The sequence below is a fragment of the Siphateles boraxobius genome, unplaced genomic scaffold (assembly GCF_051911475.1).
Source record: "Siphateles boraxobius isolate OS27281-9 unplaced genomic scaffold, OSU_SipBor_1 5, whole genome shotgun sequence".
Lineage (NCBI taxonomy): Eukaryota > Metazoa > Chordata > Actinopteri > Cypriniformes > Leuciscidae > Siphateles > Siphateles boraxobius.
Window position 1 is genome coordinate 2,751,888 of NW_027509141.1, and position 27,802 is coordinate 2,779,689.

The window sequence follows — 27,802 nt, forward strand, 5'->3', positions numbered from 1 at the left end:
AGCCATGTTTATTTCATATCTCTCTATATTCTGTAGCATTTATTTGTGCGGTTGTTTGCAGTTTGTTTATTTGTTCTTATTTTATTACTGACTTTTTACTTATAAAATTTTGCATTGAAGAAAAGTAGATTTTTGTTTGTAAATGCTGTCAATTATAGTTCTTAGAAAATCTGAATCGGTAAAAATCGGTACTGGCAGGTCACACGGAAAAAAGCGGAAATCGGAATCGTCAGGTTAGATATTTCAAAAATCTCTAGGTGTGATGAAGGGAATGTGATGATGTGGGGATATTTTAATTCCAAAGGCCATGGGAACTTTATCAGGATGCATATTATCCTGGATCCATGAAATAACTGGCCTTTAAAAATACAAATCTGCCTGGCTCTATGGGAATTTAACATAGGGGTGTCCTGACTTATGCACCCTGTATTTTAAGGAAGAACATTTATTTATTTATGATACATTATTCATTCACAAAGAAAATTGGTGTCCTTAAAGATTGGATTTTTCCTAATTTTTCTAATTAAGGCATTAAGATCAATTTCCAAAAGATTATTTTTTATTCCTCTTTTTAGGCAACTTTAGCATGGGTGTCCTAACTTATTCACATCACTGTATCTCTCTTCTGCTGTTTCGTCTGAGAGAGTCTCGTGGGATCATTACGACATACTCAATGAGCCATTCTGCACTACAAAAGAAATGAATCTGCTTTTCCTCTGAAAACAAAAGACATTTGCAGGAAGATTGCATGAAAATAGTAGAGAAAGAAGATCACATTAAGCAAATTGTTCATCTCTCACAGCTTTACCATGTGACGCTCAACACTCCCTGTGTGTTATCACTCTGGGAAACGCTCTGGTTGCCTTATTTGCTCTTGACGGGGTTCAGAGAAGGATAAAGCATCCAATTACAGACATCTGACTGCGAGAGGGGTTATAGATCACGGCCTGCTAGTTTAAGGATCCAGCAGCACAAATCAAGCGTTCAGGGGCCCGGCGGGGACCCGCTTCAGTCCTGCTAATTATCAGCCGTCCTGCTTTTGTGAGCCCGTCTTGCTTGCGCTTTAGAAGTTTCAAGAGAACCCCGCACCGGCTCAAAAGCCCAAGCCGATCCATGTCTGTTGATTCATTAAAAATACTTCAAGGGTGATGAATACTTTGGCAATTTTAGAGCGGTTCAAATCCATTATTTGAATCAAAATCGCACCACGACGTCTCCAACATCCACAATGACTCACAGAGAACACAGATGCCAAAAAACACAGATCAATGAAAAAATACTACAATAATTAGACACGGGGAATGGCTTTAAAGTACTTTTAGTGTGGCCTTGCCAACAGTTAGAGCCCAAAGATCAGAGAAAACCATAGGCATACGAGTCAGCTCAATTACAGGGTTTCTGCAGGTTTCATAAAGCTAAATTGAAGACCTTTGTAGGGAGTCGTAAACGGAACGGTAACAGTCTCAGAAATGCGTCATCATACGTATTGTTATCATTAAGCATAAATCGCTAGGAAGCACGTTGACATGTAAAAGCTTACAAACATTTATTGTCCACGTTACAAAAGTAACATAAGACGTATACAACCCCTAACAAACATCCAGAATGTGACTCTATATGTTCTGTATTTGCTAAGGCACCTGAGTGATGTTTCAAAACAAAGAATATAACTAAAGTAGATTTTTGCATATCGATCTGAATTCTGCACAAAATGCTGTATTTTAAAGCGATATGGAGGAGAAGCGGTTAGAGATCAGGAGGAAACTGCATCTTTACCAAGGGTGTAATCCATCAGCCGGAAACTGAAGCCTCGCGGGAGCCGCCGTTGTAGCAGAACTTCACCTGCTGTTAGCATTCCATTGACTCCCATTCATTTTGGCGTCACTTTGACAGCGAATAACTTTACATCTGAGGCGTCCAAAGACTTCATTTGTCCATTGTTTATTTCTAAAGAAACACGACAATGTATAAAATGCTCCATTACTTTGTATCTTACGTTATGGCCCCGTAGAAGCCGTTTTTGTAAAAATAGGCTAACGATTGCGTCATAATCACGCGACTCTCTGTCGCACGATAGAGAAATTACCGTATAGACAGGAGGAGAAGCTCGCAGGCAATCTTTTACTGTCTATGAGGCAATCGGGGGAAAATAGAGACATAAAGACAAGGGAGAAGCCCATAGATAGAGAGCCCATAAAAGCAACAGGACAAAATATTTCAACAACGTTTTTGAGGAATTGGAAACAATTCGGTATGTGGCACAGCTACTAGAAGATTTACAACTGTCAGACAGGTTGCTCACGTTATCTACGTCGTCAAGCTCAGTTTGAGCCCGCGCAGTCGCTCAGCCATCAGGAAGTGAGTGCTTCTAATGGGCTTCACTTTTCTCCACTGAAATCAAGGGGGTCGCTGCTGTGTCCATTTCTTTTACTATCTATGTGCTTTACCGAGCTCAACGGCTCTGGCTGAGCTGATAAACTAAACACGATTGGCTATTTTAAAAAAGGGGAGGGGCTGATCAATATGTCCCGCCCTGTCTTCCTGTTTCAGTGGAAATTACGTCAACACATTGACGTAACTGGTGGTGGTTGAGGAGAGATTCCCTGTTATGATTGTAAAGCACTTTGGGTGTAAAGTAGTGAAAGCACTATAAATGCCTCATTCATTCATTAATTCATTCAGTAGGACTTTAATAAGAGAGAATACGATGGGTGATGTTATTGTATCACTGGTGTCAATACTTCGATAACTTATAGGTAACACAACTAGGGTTACAAAAGGGCCGAACATTTTTGGGAAACGATCTATGGGAAGTTAAGCTGTATACAATATTTATAAATATAAAAATTTAGTTTTGTCTTAAGCCAATATGCAAGTCAACTAAATTTTTTTTAGAATTTTTGTTTAAATAAAATTTTTGACTAAAAAATTTATTGTGAGTAGAAATTTAATTGATTCTTTCATTAAACAACAAAAAGCATGAATAAAGCTGAATAAAATACACTTAAAATACCCCCCCCCCCCACACACACAAAAAAAGTCCCATTCCAGATGTAAAATGAAAGCAGATTGAGGGGTGTGTCCTCAATAGCCCTGCAGTCAGTAGTGTGTGTGTGTGTGTGTGTGTGTGTGTGTGTGTGTGTGTGTGTGTGTGTGTGTGTGTGTGTGTGTGTGTGTGTGTGTGTGTGTGTGTGTGTGTGTGTGTGTGTGTGTGTGTGTGTGTGTGTGTGTGTGTGTGTGATTGTGGAATGTGCAGGGTAGAAACTCAACTGAATCTGCTTTTTTTAAGCCAAGATTATTCTGCAAGATGAACATTTAAGTTCCCTGTTACAGGTTAACCTGCAATTGTGGAAATTTCCAGTTTATTCCCATTATTCCCATATATTCCCCTTAATTCCAATGGAAAGTTTCCAACTATTCCAAAAAATTCCTAGAATTTTGCAACTCTATGCTTACACACTAACATATGGTTTTCTTCCACTGTACTTAGAAAGCCTGGTCACCTGGACAACCTATTCCATGCAATAATATATATAATAAAAATGTCTTTGAAATGAATATATGCCTTTGAAATGAATGCCTTTAATTTTTGAAGGATTCTAAGAACATGCATGTGTAATAATGTCCTCTGAAACCTGCTCTGACGTTCACCTGAAGTAAACTCACTGGAGTCGCTTTGGTGACTGACGTACCACAAATGTACCATGTTTTCAGAATCAAAAGTTTCCTCTGAGGCCACGTCCACACGAAGCCAGAGCTTTCTCTATCCGATCTTTTTTTTCCTCGTTCTAAAAAAAAATTCCGTAAACATGGCGCCGTCTCAAGAAATATCTGCGTACACACGAAACCACTGAAACCGACTCAAACCGATGTAGTATACATGCCAGACCAGTATGAGGCGCTGTATTTTTGACACAGATACACTAAAAACAGAGAAGAAGACTTGCGCATAAACCTTTCGCGCTGTATACAATAATATACAGTATGTAGGCACAGTTGGCCTAGCTTCTTTTCTTTTTTACCAAGAACTTTATTGAACAATATGAAAAACCATAAATGGCCTGGTACAAAATAAGGATGAGTCAAGATATTCGATTAGTTAGCTAAAGCATAAAGCTTGACACAAAGAACCGGCAAATAGCCTAATCATTATGAATGTGTCAAATATAGCAAGGAGACATTTTAATTGTTTATTAATAAACTAGTGTTTTCTGTGACGATGCTGACTCGCCACCTTCGCAGTATTGTGAAGGTGCCTATAGAGAGAAATGCGCACTTCATACGGATTATTAGAGTTGTCTGTTTCTTTTCGTTTTGAATTGTTTTGTTTAAAAGTAGACATTTCAAGCTTAGATATATTTCTGAGTTTCTGTTCATTTATGGGACTAGCTCCAGTTCACGTGCGATGCAAGTTATATCGCGTCGGCGCCTCCATGTCCTGATTATAGGCTATTTTCTGCTATATTTGCTTCTTATTTATTAAATCCAGGAAATTGGTTGATGAAACATTGATTAAAATTAAGATACAATTTATACAAAACGAAATTCACTTTAAAGAAAGGCTTTACACAAAACAAAACTTAATGAAGTGGTCAAAATGATGTGTCTCGATATTGCACATCTTATGATTAGGCTACTCACGCTGTTCACTTTTCATATAATCAACATATATGAAATGGAAAAAAATAACATAATATTTAAACATAAATATGAAACTAACTTTTCTTTAATAGCTACAACATAGGCCTACAGTACAGAGAAATGTAATGTCGGAGCGAACGCCGTGTCACCAGTGAGCATGAGGGGGCAGGGGTGCGTTTTTTGAATAATAATCAAATAATTCCCAGCGATCGTAGAATATTATTTTTGCTTGGAATGCCAATCCCTATAAAATACGAAATGTCTTAATCAGACAAAATACAAGCATCATAGCATAAGAAAGAAATATAAATAAAGAAGTAAAATAAAGAAATAAAATAAAAATCCATTAAAGTAGGCCTAAATAATAAATAAAGAAATAAAAGAGGCTCAGTAGCTTCTGAAGCAGGAACTCAAGCAAGTAGTCGCAGTTGTTGTTACTGATTTAGCGTGTCTGACTAGTCGATATGTGGGGTGATGACATCATCGTTTCACAAAATATATGGATTGGCCGTACACACGAAAACACAAGGGTGTCGTTTTCAGATTTATCCACCCTGGGACCCGGTTTCAAAAAATAGCGGTTTCAGTCTCCCAATAAGCCAGATCCGTCTGTTATCTTCACATTTTAAGTTTGATAAACCTGCATGGTTCCTGTTGTGCGCAATTCACCAATGCACAATGTAATCACTATTACCTCTGAAAACATGTGGCAGGGCAAAGTATATCAATGAACAACTAAATGCATATACACTCACCTAAAGGATTATTAGGAACACTTGTTCAATTTCTCAGTAATGCAATTATCTAATCAACCAATCACATGGCACTTGCTTCTATGCATTTAGGGGTGTGGTCCTGGTCAAGACAATCTCCTGAACTCCAAACTGAATGTCAGAATGGGAAACAAAGGTGATTTAAGCAATTTTGAGCGTGGCATGGTTGTTGGTGCCAGACGGGCCGGTCTGAGTATTTCACAATCTGCTCAGTTACTGGGATTTTTATCCACAACCATTTCTAGGGGTTTACAAAGAATGGTGTGAAAAGGGAAAAACATCCAGTATGCGGCAGTCCTGTGGGCGAAAATGCCTTGTTGATGCTAGAGGTCAGAGGAGAATGAGCCGACTGATTCAAGCTGATAAAAGAGCAACTTTGACTGAAATAACCACTCGTTACAACCGAGATATGCAGCAAAGCATTTGTGAAGCCACAACACGCACAATGTACCCATCCTCTGATGGCTACTTCCAGCAGGATAATGCACCATGTCACAAAGCTCAAATCATTTCAAATTGGTTTCTTGAACATGACAATGTCACTGTACTAAAATGGCCCCCACAGTCACCAGATCTCAACCCAATAGAGCATCTTTGGGATGTGGTGGAACGGGAGCTTCGTGCCCTGGATGTGCTTCCCACGAATCTCCATCAACTGCAAGATGCTATCCTATCAATATGGGCCAACATTTCTAAAGAAAGCTTTCAGCACCTTGTTGACTCAATGCCACGTAAAAGGTGGTCAAACAAAGTATTAGTATGGTGTTCCTAATAATCCTTTAGGTGAGTGTAGTATATAATTGAATAAATAAAAAAAGAAAATAACTCAGGATATTGGACTGAATATCAACATTACGCTTCTGATAGTGTGATTTCTGGTTCTGGATTCATGAAACATTCTTAACTTTTAACTGTTCTTATTTTTATCTTCTACTTAAAGTCCCCCTGTGGTGAAAATCAAGTTTTTAATGTTGTCAATGTTTACAGTTTTTTACAGTCGCTAGGACACATTTCTCAATACTTAGGTCACTTTTTCAAAACTCTTCACACAGTGAGCACAACAGAAGTATATGTGGGCTAAACTGTGTATCATTTATCATTGCGTTGGCACAAAATGCACTCAATGACTACATCTTTCAAATTACATTAATTGTTTTCTCCCTTCGACACAACAACCACCAAAACTCTGTGTACTTACAGGCCAATTTGCACATGCTTACATACTGTTTTCAAAACTGTTAAAATTATGTTCAAAAGAATAACATAATACAAAACTGAATATGACAGCAATTTGCTACATTTCTACAGTAATATTGTAATGAAATATATTTCGAATCTAAAAATGAAATGCTATAAAAACAATTGGACAATTGGATCAACCACATTTGATTCCTATTGTATCTGTATCGGTGAATGGTGTGTACAAATTCTTGTATTTTGTAATTAGTCTGTGCAAAAAACAAACAAAAAAAGACATAAAATATATTGAAGCATACCGCATCATGTCTGATTCATTCCAGTAAAATATATTGCAGTGAATTCTAAACAGTAGAGGTGTGCTTGTTTTACAGAAGAAAACATTGTATAATGCTACCTGTTGTTAGTGTTTTTTAGGTCATTGTTTTGTGGGTGACAAAGTGTGTTTGTTGTCTGTCAACCTTTGCTAGTGTTCTGGAAGAATATGTTGCTTTGAGACATGTATGAAGTGATTGGTAGTTTTATTGCATTTTGAAAGTGAAATGAACTGCTGTGCCGAGCTGAAAGTTGGTTTGGAGATCTGTGTGAAGAGTTTTGAAAAAGTGACCTAAGTATTGAGAAATGTGTCCTAGCGACTGTAAAAAACTGTAATATGCTTTAAGACAAACCATGTGTAAATTCATAAGTCGACAGCATTGTTGAGTATTTTCTCCTTAAAACTGCAGTGAACCAAAGACAGTCTCAAAACGTTGAGGAGAGTGTAACATAAAACACATTCGCATTCTTATACAGCTGGTGTGAGTGAGTGGAGGCGGGACTAATTTGCATATTCATGATTTTGCGTATATATTAAATGAGGCAAGGGTGTAGAGTTGCATTTAAGCTGTTTTAGGGCAAGAATAAAAAAAAATCATTTTGTCATTTTGATGATCGTAGATTAGTTTTAAGGGATACACTTATTAAATACAGGGGGACTTTAAGACTAAAGTCAAGAATATTTTTTATTCCCAAAAACATTTAGTAAGAAAGAGAAAGAGTTTTTCTTAAGACTGTTTTAAGGATATAACATGAATTTGAATTCCTAAAATCATTGTAAACAACCTCTTAAAGTTAGGATAATCTCCAACTAGTTATAAATACCCAACGGTAAGATGTTTAATTAATTTATTGGGTTGTTTAAAAAATATTATGTCATTTTTGGCAGCATTCAGCAAATTTAAGAGGGCCAATACACAGGATACATTACACATTAATAATAAACCCCACGCTGATGCATGATTATCACGATTATAGTGTTAATCTACAAGCAGCACAAAAACACGACTTATGAGGCGTTTTTCTCAGGGTTGATGATCAGCGAGTCTTCTGCAAGAATCACTGTACAATTAGATCAATAAAGCGTGAAAGAAAAAACAGACATAGAGAAGACTTCTACAAACTGCCTCTCAAGCAGATTTTAAGCTTCCGTTCTCTTAATTTAGCCTTTATTTTCTTATTTTTAGTTATCTGAACTGTATACATAACTCCATATTACCGGTAGGTGTGTGAAGAGGAAACACATTTCCGATCTGATGGCTCAGAAAGGAACTCAAATCTCATGTCCCAGTCCAACCCAACACAATGAGCGCTGACACAGAAACGTGTGTGTGTGTTTTATTGGCTCCTCTGGTCTTAATTAAGACTCCGGATATCCTCAAGCATCCCGATTTAAGCCTGTTCTTTAAACATCTCGCAGAATTCAAGTGTGTGTGTGTGTGTGTGTGTGTGTGTGTGTCCTATGGGCCCCTGAGCTCAATTACATTCCAAGGATTTTTGGGATGTTCCTAAAAGAAGCATGACTTTCCTTCTCTTCCATTAACTATATGCCAGTCAACACACCTGCTTCTCCACCTCATACACAACAGCAACTAATAAAACACAGCAGAATAGAAGCATATTGCTGTAACGTGTACGATCTGTTTAGGTTTGGACTGTTTCGCCTGTGTTCTGTGTCCCTATAGTTTCGTTGGTTGTAAATTAACCCCACACCTGTTCCTGTTCTGTTAATGATCTCTCCCTGTGTATTTAATCCCTGACTTTTGTCTGTTCTTTGTTCCCTGCTGATCTTTTTATTAACGTGGTTGTATTGCTCCCTGTGATTCCTTTGTGGATTATTGGATTAAAGACTATTCTTTGTTTGAGTTCTTCGTTTTGCGCTTCATTAATACTACCATCCCAAACCAACTTATGGCATGATGAAATTCAAGTCACACAACAGCAACGAGTAATACTCCAACAAATATTACAAAATGAATAATAACATTGTTAATTTCTTTACACTTAAAAATTACAATCAAAAATGGAATTCTTTGGTTGAACTTTAATTGTGGACAGTAATTGCTCACATTGGAAATTTTCTTAAAATTGAACCAGACTGTAAATTGAATTGAATCTCTGTATGTAGTGAAAACACGACAGTAACACTATAGTTAGGGACGGCCCCGTGTGACGTCTCGCCATTTGGAGAAGCCATTTTGGCGGAATAGAAAATAATATACCGCCGGTGATAATACCAGACCCGTCGCCAGACCTCAGTCTTAAGGGGGGCATATGAAATGTATGGGGGGGCACAATTATTATTAGCCTACAGTATGTATATTTATAATAATCAACTCTAGTCGCGCAGCACGTAATCATCACGTTAAACATATAAACTACAGCAATATGACCAGGTAGTCTAAAGCCTAATGTTACACCACATTACACAGAAGCAATGTTATGAATATCCATAAAACACTTGACTATACAACATATTAGATGTAACACCAGAAACATCTCTCAAACATTGCATTTTAAAGCAGTCAACAGATGGATATGCATTGCCATGACACACACACACAGACACAGACACACACACACACGCAAATACACTCGCACAGATACTTTGAGTGGAGGCAGCGCTGTCCTCTCTCCAGTCCCAGTACAGCGGGAGGAAGCGTTTCTCCGAGCAGAACCTCCTCATCAAAGTATCATTCCACTCTGAAGGAACTGAAGCGAGTAAGCCGGCGAAAACTCGTTTTGAAACAGCTTTCAAAAATGCGCGCTAACTGTTGAGCGGCTTAGTTGTACGTTACGTACGTAGCCTAACGTTCTTTCGTAAGGCCGTGATAGGCTGTTGCAGTGTAGATTCCCATCAATCAAACTAAATCACACCATTGTTTCTTTATATTTTAAATATTTTAATGATAAAGAATGCAACATTAATGCAACACAAAATTAGAAGCTATGATAATATTAAAATTAAATTAAAATTAAATTATATGTGCCTCAAGTGGGCGGGCACAAGCATTTTTTGGGGCGGGCCCGGCCCCCTATGGCCCGCCCCATAGCGACAGGTCTGGATAATACAGCTCGTCGCGAAATATTTCTATCATGCCCGAGCGATGCTGTGCAGTTGGATGCGATCAGATACGTGATCATACAAAAGGAATATCTTTATACCGTATCCCAAAAGAAACAAAACGGAGAAACAAGTGGTTGGCGGCAATAAACAGGCAAAACACTGATGGCGGTGTTACTGTTTCGCTTCCAACTCAACACAGTCCAACTCAACACAGCTTTGCAGTCTTCATTTTGGATCAGGTAAGTTGTCCCCTCGAAGGCTAATGAATGATTTCTCGGAGTTCGGGATCAAATGTTACAAATCCACTGTTGCCATAGAAATCCGCAATGTGTGTGTGCACTACCATTCAGCATAACATAAACTTGTCTTAGCCGGACACATCAGGTTCCCAATTTTACGAGATATATATATATATATATATTTTTTTTTTTTTGCTTTAAACAGAAAATCATTTGTTAATCAAACGTTTAGCTGTCGCCCTTTATGATAGAACTATTGTGCATTTTTGTTCACGGTACTAACGGTGTATGGGTTGACTACATTTTTCTACGTTTTTTTTGTAGCATTGAAAAAAAAACCTACCAACATTAGCTAGAAACAGTGTTAAAGTAGTAGTAAAGAGTAGAGAAGAGAGCCGTGGAACTGCTCAATTAGCTTCAGAGTCAGTAACGTTACTGGTAAATGCATTTACCTAACACACTGTAGCCCAATTTCAAAACGTTTTATGTAATTATATTATTAGTATAATAATATAATAATAATATATATTACACACGGCAATGGATCTATTATTAGGGGTGGCCCACCCCTAATAATAGATCCATTGCCACTGAGTAGCTGACGGATGTATTCCGTCAAAATGGCTGACGCGCGGCTAGGGGTCATATGACTGGGAGATCCTTATAGTTAAGTTAAGTGCACATGCTAACATGCCAAACTAAAGCTACAATCTAGAACTTTATGTGAAATAACACGCAATAATTATGTTTTTATTTTAATTAACCGCAATGCTGTTAATAATAGTCTGTTTTTTTATATTAAATATATCTACTACTATATTATACCACATGTATATTGTATAGTATTGTATATTATATTATACAAATGTATATTATTTGGGTTGGGTTGCTTACTTTTTTGTATTTTTCTAATTTAAAACAACAGTTCACTGGCTGCACATGGTTATGAACTGTTTTTATTCAGATTTGAGGTTCATCTCTGTGAGCCACTAAGGAGCTGCAAATTCTCATGAAATCCATGCTTTAAAATACTAATTATTTTTTTATACAGCGAAAACATCAACACACACTTCAAGCATTGAACATTGAAACAATTTCTCTCAAGCTTTCTAACTTTTTGTTATATTTCAAAATAATAATGTAATAGGCTATTGCACATAGACGTCCTGTGTATTATTCTGTATTTTAATAAAGTCAACTTTTGCACTGTAGTTCATGCTCTGCAATGAACAAAAATGACAATGATCAAACTTAATTGCTACAGTTTACAGACAATTTGTTTAAATGCATTGTATTGCTCTAAAAAAGAGACCTATTTTTGCAAAATCTGCAGCTCGTCTCGTCTCATAACACACACTCATTCTCACACACACTACGCCACATTCCTCGTCTCACTCTCGCTGTCTGTCTCACATCTTCATTACCGTGTGTAACGTAAAACAGCGTTCAGAGACGGAAACCTGACGCTGCTCCATTACCCTGATTCTGCTCGCCATGCGTCTCTCATCTTCTCTTTGTCTACATTTTCAGCTCTTACAGACATACTACATTTTCCAAAAATAATACATGTCTTAATACATTTTCGGTAACACTTTACAATAAGGTCTCAATTATTAACATTAGTTAATATGAATAAACAATGAGCAATATATTTGGTAACACTTTATTTCGACAGTCCACTTTAGACATTCTACTAACTAAGTAACTCCATGTCAACTAGTAGTCATTAGAGTATGTTAACAGAAACTGTAAATGTAATGGTAAAGTGTTACCATATTTTAAATTATATCACCAATTTTTTAAATAATTGGTAACACTTTACAATAAGGTTTCATTAGTTGGCATTAGTAAACTACTGTACTTAACATGAACTAAGCATGAACAATACTTTCACAGTATCTATTAGTTAATGTTAACATTTACTAATATGATAAATATAAAAAAGGTTGTATTTGTTAACATTTGTTAATGCACTGTTAACTAACATGAACAAACAATGAACAGCTGTATTTTATTAACTGACATTAACAAAGATTAATAAATACTGTAACAAATGTATTGTTCATTGTTAGTTTAGGTCATGTTAATTAAAGCTCCAGTAGGTAACTTTTGTAAACAAATATTTGTTAAAACTGTCATTATGTCCTGACAGAAGAATATGAGACAGATAATCTGTGAAAAAATCAAGCTCCTCTGGCTCCTCCCTGTGGTCCTACTGCCATTTGCAGAAAAACACCGCTCCCGGTCAGAAACAACCAATCAGAGCCAGGAGGAATGTCTTAGCAGTGTCAATCACGCTCGTGTACGCGCTGATCACCCCTCTCTTGCACAGCGCGTACCGTCGTTCGTGACTCTCCTGTTCGAACTCGTTCATCCAAATGAACAAATCTTTTTTCGAGTCATTTCGTTTATTCAACGAACGAAATGACTCGAAAAAAATTTTGTTCATTTGGATGAACTAGTTCGAACAGGATCACGAACGTGCATCACAGAACAGAGCAAGGCGAGCATTTGTGCTTATAAAACTTAAAGTTTTTTATTTATTTTTGAAATGACCGATCGTTTCGCTAGATAAGACCCTTATTCATCGTCTGGTATTGTTTAAAGTCCTTTGAAGCTGCGCTGAAACTGTCATTTGGTCCTTGAAACGTTTGTGTCCTATTGAAGTCCATTATATGGAGAAAAAGCCTGGAATGTTTTCATCAAAAACCTTAATTTCTTTTCGACTGAAGAAAGAAAGACATGGACATCTTGGATGACATGGGGGTGAGTAAATTATCAGCGAAAGTTTTTTTAAAAGTGAACTAATCCTTTAACGCTATCTTAGTAGATATTTATAACTTATAGAAAGACTGCAATATTATAAAGTTACATGTATTGCAAAATACATAATGATTTGAGGACCAAGTTTGTAGTCAAAGTATGGGCAGGCCATAGTCAATGTAAAGCATATTGTTGATGTTTCGTCCCTATTAGTGAATGTTCCATAACTGTTTATAATCCGCCGTCATCGGTGGTCCTGCTTACTAGCCTGCGCGTTCACGGCAGGCTCCGCTGTGGGGGAGGAGCTGTGGAGGGAGGAGCTGTGGGGGAGGAGCTGTGGAGGGAGGAGCTGTGGAGGGAGGAGCTGTGGAGGGAGGAGCTGTGGGGGAGGAGCTGTGGAGGGAGGAGCTGTGGGGGAGGAGCTGTGGAGGGAGGAGCTGTGGGGGGAGGAGCTGTGGAGGGAGGAGCTGTGAGGGAGGAGCTGTGGAGGGAGGAGCTGTGGAGCGAGGAGCTGTGGGGGGAGGAGCTGTGGGGGAGGAGCTGTGGAGGGAGGAGCTGTGGAGGGAGGAGCTGTGGAGGGAGGAGCTGTGGGGGAGGAGCTGTGGAGGGAGGAGCTGTGGGGGGAGGAGCTGTGGAGGGAGGAGCTGTGGAGGGAGGAGCTGTGGGGGGAGGAGCTGTGGAGGGAGGAGCTGTGAGGGAGGAGCTGTGGAGGGAGGAGCTGTGGAGCGAGGAGCTGTGGGGGGAGGAGCTGTGGGGGAGGAGCTGTGGAGGGAGGAGCTGTGGAGGGAGGAGCTGTGGAGGGAGGAGCTGTGGGGGAGGAGCTGTGGAGGGAGGAGCTGTGGGGGGAGGAGCTGTGGAGGGAGGAGCTGTGGAGCGAGGAGCTGTGGGGGGAGGAGCTGTGGAGGGAGGAGCTGTGGGGGAGGAGCTGTGGAGGGAGGGCTGTAGCGCAGCAGAAAGCAAGGGGGTTGGAGCTGTAAGTTGTGCTTGTTCAAATTTTCAGGCTAAGTCAACATTTTCTCAAAACTCCCTACAGCAGCTTTAATAAATTAACTAATGTTAACTAATGAACCTCATTGTGTTACCGAATAATTTTTGCATCTTGCAATGCTTGTCAAAGTCATTTTATTTTTCATGCAGAATTGTTTCATATTTCACCACTTTAATTTTTGGCTTACAGACAGGGGGAAAAAAAGCATACAACAGCCAATACTGAATTCTAGCAAATTATATCAATATATCTACCGGTCCTCGCATTGCCACCGTCAGACTATACTCAGCTCTACATAAAGTGAACTCGCTTTAAATCTTTATTCAATTAGATTTTAATGGAATAAAACACACACACACAAACACACACACACTTTTGTCCTGAAAACCATTAGTCTCAGCTATCCGATTTCTTTGTGACTCTCATCCTGATATCCTAGGCCAGAGGTCGTTCTCGACACTTTAGATTTCCCACATCACAACGCACAACTATTTTTTTGCTCATTTTAACAAACATAAAAGATCCCTTGGTGAGCCAATGGCACAGACCTCCTCACGGGTGAACCAGATTTAACCGAGTAACAGGTTCCTGGACCAACATCTTTACTGATCCTGCAACAACATTTCAATCAACCAATCAGATCTGAGGGACAAGTTTTTTTTTTTTTTGGTTTTTTTTTTCACAGTTTCACAAGTTCACAGTTTATGTCAAGTTTAGGCTTATAATCTGGGTTAGGTGCTTCTACATCAGTGTTACTCACACATCATTTCCTTCTAGTTTAAGAGATAACTTATTATGGGTAGAGTGAGGTTTAGTGGTAGGGATAGGGATAAGGTTAGGATTGTTTAAAATAGACATTGGACTATGAAAAAGCCAAAGTGGACAAACTTATTGGGCCCTATTTTAACGATCTGAAACGCAAGTGTCAAAGCCCAAAGCGCAAGTAACTTTGTGGGCGGATCTCAGCGCAGTTGCTATTTTCCTGGCGGGATAAATGCCTCTTGCGTCTGGCGCATATCTAAAAGGGGTTGGTCTGAAGTAGCTTCATTATTCATAGGTGTGGTTTGGGCGTAACCGGAAACAAACCAATAAGAGCTTTATATCACATTCCCTTTAAGAGCATGATGAACGAGGTGTGCTTGTTCCATGGCGCAATACTATTATAACAGCGCATTTACCAGGCGCGCTTCAGAATCGGTTCACAGCCGAGGAGATCGATGTTCTCGTCAGGGCCGTAAAAGAAAGAGAAGTGACATTGGGCATGGGACAAACCCACCCAAATTAGCTTCGGTTAAACATGCATATAATAATTTGGGTAAATGTGTAAGCTTTATGCCTATTTTCCCCATCGTCATGGACACAACAATGATTTCCCTCGTGTTTTAATATTTTTCCTTATAATAAATAATGTATAATTTGCAAAAAGTTGAATGCATGTGATGAGAGAATCATCTACAGTGTATGCGCGTTGTTCACACTTTTTATTATGGCCAAGCATGCGCGCTTAAAATAGCATCTGAATGTACGCGCAACGCGCCATTGACTTTAGACTAGTTTTTTTCTGGTCAGTGGCGCAATTGTTTTATACAGCAAAATAGCATGAGGGAAAGTTTGCGCCGGAACACGACACCTCTTTGCGCTGAACCGCCCCGGGGAGCGCAAGTGTATTTCTTAGTTAACCGACGTGTGTCTGTGGAGGGAAAAGTCCGCTTTGCGCGGGTAGAAAATAGGAATGATACATGCGTCAGTGTATAAAGTCATTTGCGCCGGGTGCAAGATAGGCCCATAGGGTTGTTGCTGTCCTTTTTAGGTAAACTTTGGACTTTCTTCATTTCTGAGACTTAAGTTAGTGGGACCTTTATAGTTTTAGCTCTAATGTTTAAAGATTTATTTCATGAAAATAATGCAGATGTAACATTTTACAGTATATCTTACTTCAATATTAAAGTATATCATACTCCCAATATCTAATCAAATGATGTCTCAGGTCTAATATCCACTCACGCTAAAACCAGCAGATCCATCCAAAATTAAACTCAATTAAACACGTCACGACACAACATTATCACATTCATCAAACCTTTTCATTCATCAGTCAGTCCTTTTCAACCACAATATATATTTAGCATATTTTTACATTTGCTTTAGTGTTCACAATTTAAACGTATAGAGTAGACTGGAGAATCTTTAAAGTCCCCCTGTGGTGGAAATCCAGCTTTTAATGTTGTTTATGTCTATGTGGTGTTTTTAATATGCTTTAAGACAAACCATGTGTAAATTCATAAGTCGACAGCATTGCTGAGTATTTTCTCCTTAAAACTGCAGTGAACCAAAGACAGTCTCAAAAACACGCTTTGAAATCGCTGGTGTTTCTGACGTCACAAACTACCTTGTAACCAATCAGATCAACGTGTGATCGTCAACGAGTGGATCTCTGAGCTGAGTGAGTGGGTGGAGGCGGGGCTCATTTGCATATTCATAGAACCACGCATACTAAATGAGGCAAGAGTTACATTCAAGCTATTTTAAGGCATTAAGAATTTTTTTTCAAGGAAAAAAACTTTTAAATATGTAATTTTGGTGATCAAAGATGAGTTTTAAGGGATCAAATTATTGACTAAGCTACAAGGGGACTTTTTTCCTTCAAAGTACTCTCAAACAATGAATGCTTTACAGGTAAACCAATAGAAAATTGTTGCTTAGAAGGCAATGATTCAATTTATACAGCAACAGCAACATTTCTTGCAATTTACAATCACCTGACATATCTGAGGCCGAAATGCATCCGTGTGCAGTTTTCTTGCAAAAAACTTGGAAAACAAAACGCTTGGAAGACTGCTGCCATTCAAGAATTCACAGCAAGCGACCCAGTAGATTTAGGATTTCTGGGAAATGTAGTTTTGAGTAACGTCATTTTAAAGGCAATGTGGTAATTCAAAACCTTCTGCCATCTGGTTCTATAATCGCCTCCCACTCACAAAGAGCCTGTTCTCGTCCCTCGGCTCGTGTTTATTTTGTGTTCTCTCTTTTGTTTACTCTTATGGCACAGGTACAGGAACGAGAGATCGGGTCAGAAAGACAGGCCAAAGAGAGATGCTCGAGATATGTCTGGAATTCTCCACATGTGCACTTAACCTGCGCATGAACTCTGGGATACGGCCAAATGTTTTTCAGCTAGTCATGGGAGTAACGTTCTCTTCTCACCACTAACACAGCAGTTCACTTCACCCATAGTGTTGTGAAATGTGTGTTTAAAGCTTACATAACATTTTACATTATAACATAATGTTTAAGATATATTTTTGTGTCACTGTTTATACCAAATATAGTGAATATACCAAAAGTGTCTTATTCTGATCATGTTTGTGAGGTTATTTAGCTGTCACTTCTTTTATTTTGAAATACAACAGACAGAAACCAGGAGAGAAATGTTTCACAGCAAATTCTTGTTACTGTTATAGTGGTATTATTTTGCAGCCAATCAAATGTTCAGTTCTCGAGTTATTTGAGTGTGTTTCTGCTTTAAAGGTCATCACGAAACACTGCTATTTGAGAAGCCCTTCAAAGAGTCTATGTTTTACTAGAATATGCTGATGAAACTGGCTGATATTGATAAGAACTTTAGAATTGATAAATCCAATTCAACATGATATGATGATCTATTTTCTTGGTATTTAATATCAATAATGTGTATTTCATAAGTATCTGTAGTGAGCTGTCTGAATGATTCTGACAAAAAATGTATGCAAAGAAAGACTAATAATTCTCTGTCTGTAATTATAAATAAATTAACAAATAAAACTTTATAGAGATAACCTAAGACAAACAGTGATAGTGCAGGAAGGAAATACAGTCAGATCATCCACAACTAAACATATTGGTTGTTGCTGAAATTCTAAACTTACAACTAAAATGTCAAACTGTAATTCATATGCAAATGAATCAAGTGTTTAATAAAATTAAACCATGCCTTAATTATGGTTTTGGATTTTGTTTATATGGTTAATGATTTTTAAAATGTTTTTATACAGGTCTATGTTTAATATGTTTTTATATAGGGTCTATCGTAGAATTATAATTTATTTATTTATTGTAAACTTACGCTGCTGGATCTGGGAAACGAATTTCGTTCCTTCATGTTTACATGTTTGAATGACAATAAAGAGAGCTGAACTGAACTGAAAAGAAGAAACAATTACAAAATAAAGCATAAGAATGTTAAAATGTTAGAAATATATTAAATGTTCACCGACATATAAGCCCACACTGGACTTGTCATGTTACAATTTTAAAAAACTTTCTACTAATTTTAAAAAGTTTAGAGATACATTTTCATTTTAATATGCACTTTATTGTGGGGCTTTTCAAATATCTGGGACCATAAACATATTTAGGTTTGACCTCTCTCTATCCCTATTGTTTCCTCTTTTGGAAAGTTAATGAAATGCATTAGTAAATTTTCGTATTGTGTTGTTGGAGCAAGTGGGAATGCAAAAATTATATTTGCTTTGGTCTCCCATGTACCTTTATTTACCTTGCTATAGTTTACTTCCACTTTCCAAACGTGGAAATGTGAAAAGGGTTCATGTAGAGCAGAATAAATCCACTCACACACATGCCAAATGCAGAATGATGGGTTTTAATGTAACCTGAGTGCTTTACATTCAAAAGTTCACAACAGTTACAGTCAAAAAGTTGTGGGAATGAAATGTTTAGCTAATGGCATTCAGCCGTTCATATACAGAATCAATGAACAATGATATCAGTGAGAAACAAGGCATACTCTATCTGCGCCAGTAAAGGCACAGGCACATTTTGTTTGCAGTGAGTAAACTGATTGAATATATAAAAGGTTTCATTGGAAAAATTGTGATTGATGAGATTATTTTCTCCTTCATGCGCTCCACTAACTACACTACCATTGGTAGTTACTGATGCGAGAGATAAAAATAAACTTTTCTCAACTTTATGGCATCGAGGGATCATCTAATGGTCACTTTTGCTCATGTCACAAAAAAACACTAAAAATGAGATCATTTGCGGTATAAACGGGGCTTAACTGATATATGAAGGACTAGCATGCATGTAGGGATGGGACGATTACCGGTTTCACGATAAACCACGATAAAATCTACTGACGGTTAGTAATATCGTTTAGAATTCAATTATCATTAAAACCGTGTTTGATTATCGCGATTTTAATAACTCACTATAAATCCTGTCCAGCCAGCAACAGTCTGACGCAGGCGCGCAATGTTGGGTTTTTTTTTTATTCGAGAAGGAATGGCGGAAGGCGGTGACCGTGTTCGGGAGATTTTTCAGCCTTTTAAGAGGACCAAATCTGAGGTGTGGTCGTATTTTGGCATTTACAAAAATCCTGAGGGAAACTTAATCGAGGATGGTCACTCTGTCTGCAGAACATGCACAAAAAAAGTCGCAGTGATAGAGGTAAACACTTCAAATCTGCCGAGTCGTCTTGTGTGACCATCACACACTGTTGTAGCGAACGCAAGGCAAGTTAACTTTGATCTCAATACTAAAACTAGTCTGGGAAATAATTGGGCACAAAATGTTGTTTTGAGTTGACATATTTTATCTCACTCACTTAAAATAAACTTGAAGCTTTCGCTAAGAAAAGTTCGCAGCAAGTGGCTTTGAGCCAAAGTCGAACTAATAAGTTCAAACAAGACTATTAAGAGTGACATTTAAGAGATAATAATGTATATTCATTGTACGATTTTTTTTACCACATAATTATTGAATAGAGATTAATGTCTCTATTCTTAGCTGTTAAATCCATTTAGCGTACAAAACTCGTCCAGACAATATGATCACAACAATATTATCAAATTCTGTAAACAATAAATCAACTCTGATTTCATTTTCAAAACAATCAAAAACGGAGACGCAAGATGACAAGTTGTATTTTAATGAAATGAGAACGCGTGTCCGTTGTGACACATGGATGTGCGCTGTTATAATATGTTGCTATTGACGACGGTCATCATAAGGAAGAAAATCAAAATGCCACAGAATAGAATCTTGCTTTAAAAAGTGCATAGAGCTGCTTGTTCTATTTCTTGTTTGTTGATTCTCAAATATTAAACTTGTTGAAATGTTTTCAGTGTGAGCATCAGTTCTTTTTTAACAGTTTCATCTTGTTTTAACAAAACCGTGATAATATTGATAATCACGATAATTTCGGTCACTATAATCGTGATATGAAATTTTCATACCGTCCCATCCCTACATGCATGTAAAGTCCAGTAATTATGAACTCTTTCCCTGCCATTTTTCACACTTATACGATAGGGGGCGCTATTATATCTCTTCTAAAAGAGTACTGAATCTCCTGATCAAAACACTGATGATGAAGAAGAAGCAGAAACAAGCGATTCCATATGTAAAATAACATGATCATCAACATTAAACAGCATATAAATCAAAACTGCCTAATGTTACTGAATGAAATGTCGTCCCAGAATGAGTTACAGGACTGAATGATGAACTCCATCTGTGTTTTGATCATCATTCTGAATCTCATCTGGATGTGGTCTTTGACAAAAACGTGATTTTCTCAGCTTTTTGCTCAAAATGTTGCTTCTTTTATTAATCTCTTACCCACATTCAAGTGTTGATAAATAAAAAATGCATGAAGCTACAACAGAACATGTTTTTGTTTGTTTGTTTGTTTGTTTTGTTTGAAAGCAGCGGGTCTGTTCTTTCTTTTGATAAATTGCATGTTCAGATATTCATACAACAAAATATTCTGGGTGCCTTGAAACTTTTGTGAAAATGATCAAAATACTGTCTCTGGCTGGAAACTTAAAAAAATGCTGGCAGGGAAAGAGTTAAGAAAGCTTAAATAAATAAGTTTGTTGTGGACAATAGTCAAGCTGCTGTAACTTAATGCATTTCTTGGAAAAGGAGGAAAAGCAGAATTTAATTTCAGTTTCATTTTTCAAATTACAATCAGTTTCCCAAGTCTTTATCAGTGACGTTATGCTGGGTGTGACTGTGAGCGACACACTCTCTGTGTCATGAGACATGCACATATCAGATTTACTGACTGTAAACATTCCAGACACTTGCACACCTATCATCAACAGTTTCAGAAATCAATCATGTGACTGCTTGAGGCACAGCACTCGCAAAACCAATGTCGCAGGTTCAATTCCCAGACAGCACTTGGACTGATACATGTATTGCCTGAATGAATACTATACATGTTTGAATCACATCAGCTGCCAACTGTAATGTAAAACTCTTGGTGCATAGCATTTTTAAAACTGTAAATGTGAAATACATTGACAACAATTATACCTTATTATTTAAATTAATATAAATTAACATAAACAGACAATTATAGGTTCATTATATATTAAATCATAATTTATATCTGCCTACATGATGTCATCTCAATAGCCTACATATAACTTTACTTTATAAAACTATAACGTTGTTCTTACGTAAAAAACAAAAACAAATAAATAAATAAATACGTTAACATAATGAAATAAGTAGGCTAACACTTTTTTCACAGTTGCTACATGTAGATAGTAATAACTATAAATTATGCACAATTACATGCAACTAACTGTAAACCAAACCAGATCCTAACCCTATAGTAAATACATGTACTTATTATTTCTCAGTAGCCTAATTAAATGTATAATTACAGTGTAACAAAGACACCTTAAAATAAAGTGTAACCAAGAAATATCGAAAGGAGACCTTTGATTTTTATCGTCTTAAGAATGCGTGTGACATTCAGAAAATGTCGCATTTGATAAGCCCAAAAAATCTTAAGTTCAGGGAAACAAAGGAACATTCACATCCTGAATTATGTAATGTTTAACCCCATCTACAACTAGGCTACTAAGCGACGCTACAATAACACGCACATTATAAACAACGAAGCTGGCAGCATTGCAAGCGCGCGCTACGTTTAATAAAAATGTAACTATGTTGCGTCGCGCGCTTGAAGACTTGCTTCGCTGATCGCAATTTATTCGCGTCGCGTTGCTCGTCGAAGTTGCTTCGGTCCTTTAACAAACATGGAGGGTCACAAGAGGCGTAAACATAATGAGTTCGCTGAACTGAAACTTATTCCCATTTTATTAGCCTACTCTCCAACGCAACAGTCGCGCGCGTCACGGTGGGTTGTTATTCGAGGGGTGGGGCGTTGTATTTTCCCACCGATGAAAACTTACAAACATCAAAGCATCCGCATCCTTCTTTTCATACGATAAAGAAAATGTCGATCACTCGCTGATACAGCTCACATTTGAATGGTTTATATATATCGATATCTATAAGACCTTCTTCGCAGTGGGAAAGTATATTTCCCCGTAATTTAGGGTAGGTACTTTCAAAGTTCGATAATCCTAAAACTTCCATGGAAAACGACGTAGCCTAATGTATGTGGTTTTATAACGACTTGAATGATGACAGAATGAAGCTATTATTGCCAGAAACTTATGAAAGCCGCCATTCCCAACAAAACCAAACATATCCCGAGGCGTGTGTATCCACAGCTCGAGACAATGATCCCACAGAAAGCTGAAGTTGATTTGTCAAGGACACTGCAGCTCACATTTGTCACTGGTTTTGGAAAACAACAGTCAAATACACGTAAAAGTCGGATAGCGTTACCTTTTTGCTGTTTCTGCTGTTGTACCCGTTGTAGGGGTTGAATCCCGTCCTCGTAGGAACGGAGAGCAGCATTTTCTCCTCCGCGGTGTCCGGAGCGGCGAGCCTGACGTCAGTGAGAGGAAGTTCAGGCGGGATCGACATCGAGTCCCGCGTCGCGTCGCGTCAATAGTATCGCGTCGCCAAGAAGACTGAAGCAGCCGCGTCTCTGAAGCCCCGTTCACACTGTCGCTAGTCTCTGTACTGCGAGGGCGTTCGTAGTGCTATCGTTCTAATGTTATTGGTAGACTACACGTCTGGCCATATAGAAAATACCATCACAAGTGATACAACTGAGATTTCATTCTAATTTGACTAGGAATTAGGCTTGAAAGAATTAAAAGTAGTATTATGCTGTTGGAGAGTGTTGTTACTTTACAACAGTGTTCAGTGGATTAAATCATTTACTAGACTCACTCATACGGTCATAATACACCGTCTTTCGAATTAGACAAATAATCGAATTTCTTGTCCATAATAGTCAAGATAATGCAGGGTAAACTGTAAAATGAACTGCAGCAGAGCTAAACTTGCATCATATGCTACAATTAAAATTCACGAACTATTATTGTATGATTCAAACTCACTATGACTGTCGACAGTTTCTTTTCAATTCATAATTTTATTATATCAGTGTGTGTGGTTACAGACTACAGTCAAATCAATCACATAAAACAGTGAATCGCTCCGGATCTGTCTTGCCTGCACTCGAGACGGTGACGTTAGCTCCACTGACAGCCCCTCCTATTGGTTGTCCTCGCGAAATTCGCTTCTCATTTGCATAAAGTCGAAATTTCTGAACTTTTGTCGCGTGTCTCGCGTCTCTTCACACGCCAACATTCGGTCCCCAATGTCGCTGGAAGTCGCCAGCGCTCCATTGAAATGAAAGGGATCATGTCGCTTTGTCGCTGCGTGTCGCTGGCGGTGTGAATGGGGCATGAGTGTCTGAAACCTCGCCCGGGTCCTAGCGCCACAAACAGCGCCACAAACACCGCCACAAACACCGCAACACACACACACACACACACACACACACGCACACACAATGGACATGATTAAAAAAGGTTAAATGGTTCTGAAAAAAGTACAGCATTGGAAATGAATGGGAAACTAATTGAATCTAGTGGAAACCATACAGCACCCAAACAAAATCTTAACCGAAAGATACAAAGCATTCAAGATTTGATAAATTAAATTGGAAATTTAATTTTTAGGTCTGTACTCCAAAAGTGAATAAATGTTTTATGACTACTGCATAGATATATTTTAGTACCATAAAATCCCCTAAAAAAATGAGTTTGGACTGCCACACCAGGAGCACCAAACCTGCAAAGGAATTATCAATTTAGTGATAACTTTTCGCATCCAATTACTCTTAATTTGTTTTTAAAATGCTTATCTATATTGACATAATACAATAGATATATAGATATATATAGATAACATACAACATAAAAGTAAAGGTCAACAGCTCATGTTCAGCATAATTTTTCAACGAATTTCCAGTTGCATAATAACAATGTAAGAGTTGACCGCTCTCATAGTTTGATTTGTTTCTTGTAGTGCTAGTTTAGTAACTCATGCGGCATAAATTGTGATCATGAATTACAGTCACTGTTGATCATTGTTACATTATGAACTGCACTTTCTGCAGTAATATACAATAATGCCCATTTGCTTAATCTCTTTGATGACTTTAGGTCTAGTGTTCATTGTTCTTAATTTGTTCTAAATACATCACTTTGACAATTCCCTCCATTCATAAAATTAATTTTACCATGAATTTGACATTTACCGAATGCTGTCTGGACTACGGATAATGACCCTCAGCCAGAGAAGCTAAATGATAGTGAATGAGAGCTACTCTATCAATATACGCATGTCACTGTGGAGATATGGTTTGGGTATAAACAGGTCTGTTGCCAAGCAACATAGCCCCCAGTTATGGACATTTTGTCTCATAAAATCCACACAAATGAGCTATTGAGAGCCTAAGCGATATACGTGTGAGATTCTGTTCGTTTGTTTGGTGGTTTACATGGTTACATGCAGTTTAAGTGTTGCTTTGACCCTTCAACAAAATTATAATATGATTAGAAAAAGTGAGTTTTACGTTGCATTACAGTAAAAAGCTTTTTCACACTGGTGAGACTGAGACAGTTCATGTTTTTATTATGGCATCTTTTCCCCTGAAACCGAGATTGCACTGTTAATGGCACTCAGTCTTAAACAACTCTCTTAAATAGGCATACATGTGAAAAAGAGCCCAAATGTTTTTTACAGTTCAGCAAAAAATATGAAGAATAGATCATTTAACTTTATTGAACTGGAGTGATTTCTAACTTTAAAATTACTGTAGCTACTAGTTTATTTAATTTGTCTAACAATGCCCAACACTTAATACACATTAGGATAATTATACCAGACACTTGTTAGCTTTTTAAATTGCCTTTATCCATTAATTTATAATTGTATTTTTCTTTATTCATAATTGCATGGTGGAGATAGATCACAACTGTGGGTCAGTCAAGAAATTTCAACAAATATTGATATGGTTTATGTTTATTTCCATCTTTGTTTAGAGTATCAGTGTATGGATATCTCTATTTTAAGTGTCTTTCAACAAGGGTAAAATGATCAAATCTGGAAAACAAAAATGTTTCTAAGATTGATGATATAATATGAAAAAGAAAATGAGGGCCCAAAGGGTTTGGAGCATCTGTGTTGTTGATAGTGTCTCGGTTACTTACGTACCCTCGGTTCCCTGAGAGTAGGGAATGAATATTGCGTAAGGCTAGCTTACGCTATGGGAAAACTCCTTTTCTCGAGAATATTGAAGCCAAATTTTTAAAACGCAGTGCAGCTGCAGTCATTGGCTGTGCTGCGGCAATTGCACGAACCTATGGCGAGGCGGCTCAGACGCGAGAACCAATCAGGCTGCTTCGCGCCCTGGCACATCAATGGGCGTGGCCTAAGCCTTTATATCGGCCCATTCAGCCAAAGGTAGTCAGGTTTAAAGGAGTAGTTAACCTCAAAATAAAAATTTCCTGATAATTTTCTCACCCCAATGCCATACAAGATGTTCATGTCTTTCTTTCTTTAGTGGAAAAGAAATTAAGTGTTTTGAGGAAAACATTTCAGGATTTTTCTCCACACAATGGACTTTACTGGTCACCAACATGTGGTTGGCATTGGCATTGGGGTGAGTAAATTATCAGGAAATTTTCATTTTGAGGTGAACTAATCCTTTAGGTTGACTGAAGCGATCCCCTGATCAAGCACAGTAGCATGGCGGGTTACGCAATACTCGTTCCCTCATCTCAGGGAACCGAGGTTAAGTAAGTACCGAGACGTTCCCTTTCGAGAGGTCTCTTGTATTACGTAAGGCCAGTTACGCTATGGGAACCCCCTTCAAAACGCCGTGCGTGCTTAACTTCGCTCCATATGTAACCTGAAGCTGATGCCTGAGGCCCTTAGAGGACGAAAGTTATGAATCCAATAGAACCAGTCATTTTGACGAGCCTCATATAGGAAAAAACAGGAAATGGGCCAGAAAGGGCCAAGTCCTTATAATGTATGCATATGTAATATAAGAACCGTAGTTCGAGATAGCCTTGACCAGATATGTATTGGACCCTAGGCTTAGGGGTTTTTTTGTGCTTAGACTTACACTGAAGGACCCTAGCTTGTAAAGCGGGAACTTCCAGGTTATAAGATCTGATAAATCTGGACGTCGAAGCCCAGCCGGCCGCCGCACAGATATCTTCAATAGGTATTACACTGGACCAGGCCCAAGATGATGCCATGCCTCTCGTGGAATGAGCTCTGACGTCTAGGGGGCAATTAAGGCCCTTAGACTCATAAGCCAGCGCGATAGCATCTACTATCCAGCGTGATAATCTCTGCCTTGTCACACCGAGCCCCTTGTTGCGGCTGCCAAAGCATACAAAGAGCTGTTCCGACTGTCTGAATGAGGCTGAACGCTCCCCATAAACTCTGATAGCCCTGACGGGACAGAGTAAATTTGAGTCTCTTTCGTCTTCTGGTGAGAAAGAGCTTCTAGTGAAATAACCTGCGCTCTGAGTGGAGTTGAGACCACTTTGGGAACATAACCATGCCTTGGCTTAAGGACGACCCTGGAGTCGTTAGGTCCAAACTCAAGGCAGGAAGCACTTATTAATAGTGCTTGTAAATCACCCACTCTTTTGACTGAGGCGAGCGCCAGTAAAAGAGCGGTTTTAAACGAGAAGTGCTTCAGGTCCGTAGACCGAAGGAGCTTGAATGGGGCACCTTTCAGCGCTTCCAGGACCGTGGAGAGGTCCCAGATAGGCACAGAAGGAGGTCGTGGAGGGTTCAGCCTCCTCGCCCCTTTAAGAAAGCGCACGATGAGGTCGTTCCATCCCACTGATTGGCCGGACACAAGAGCATGAGAAGCTGTTATGGCCGCCGCATGTACTCTGAGCGTGGAGGGGGTTCGACCCGCGTCCAAAAGCTCCTGTAGAAAAGCGAGTATACTCGATACTTCGCACAAATAGGGGTCCAGGCTCCGTGCAGTGCACCAGCCAGAATACACCGCCCATTTCTGAGTATAGAGGCATCTAGTCGACAGGGCTCTTGCCTCAGTGATCGTATTTAACACCCTTTTTGAGAGGGGCCATACATGGAGGGCCCACAAGTCGGGACAGGGATGGCAAATTTTTCCCTTTGCCTGTGAGAGGAGATCTCTCCTCAGCGGCACCGGCCATGCGGCTGTTTGCAGCAGCTGTGTTAGCTCGCAGACCCATAACAGGGTTTTCCAGAGAGGTGCTATTAGCAGCACTGCACACTTGCATCGTGACCGGAGGGAATGCATATACCGGGAGGCTTGGCCAATCGTGGGCAAGCGCATCCTCGCTCTTTGAAAAATATGTTTGACAATGAGCGTTGTCTTCTGAGGCGAAGAAGTCGACCTCTGCATTTCCTAAAATGCTCCAAATTAACTGAACCGTCTCAGGGTGGAGTGACCATTCCCCTGGGGGAACCTTGTCTCTGGATAACATATCCGCACCCTGGTTCAGAATGCCTAGCACATGCGGCGCCCTTAAGCCCTGTTCTCACCGCCAGCGACTTTGTCGCTGTAGGTCGCTCG

General features: G+C 38.7%; 2 protein-coding genes across 2 annotated transcripts in view; both read right to left on the reverse strand.

Annotated features, from left to right (window-relative positions):
* The window catches only part of hoxc6b (homeobox C6b), a 357,188-nt gene extending 339,387 nt beyond the window's left edge, over positions 1-17,801 (reverse strand). Inside the window, exon 1 of the mRNA XM_077204505.1 lies at positions 17,786-17,801. The gene's annotated coding sequence lies outside the window, so the exon portion shown is untranslated. The remainder of the gene's footprint in view (positions 1-17,785) is intronic.
* rbms2a (RNA binding motif, single stranded interacting protein 2a) overlaps positions 1-23,617 on the reverse strand; it is a 79,172-nt gene extending 55,555 nt beyond the window's left edge. The window contains exon 1 of the mRNA XM_077204500.1: positions 22,639-23,617. Within this exon, the coding sequence (XP_077060615.1) occupies positions 22,639-22,779 (141 nt within the window). The 5' untranslated portion in view covers positions 22,780-23,617. The remainder of the gene's footprint in view (positions 1-22,638) is intronic.
* Between the last annotated feature and the right edge of the window lie 4,185 nt (positions 23,618-27,802).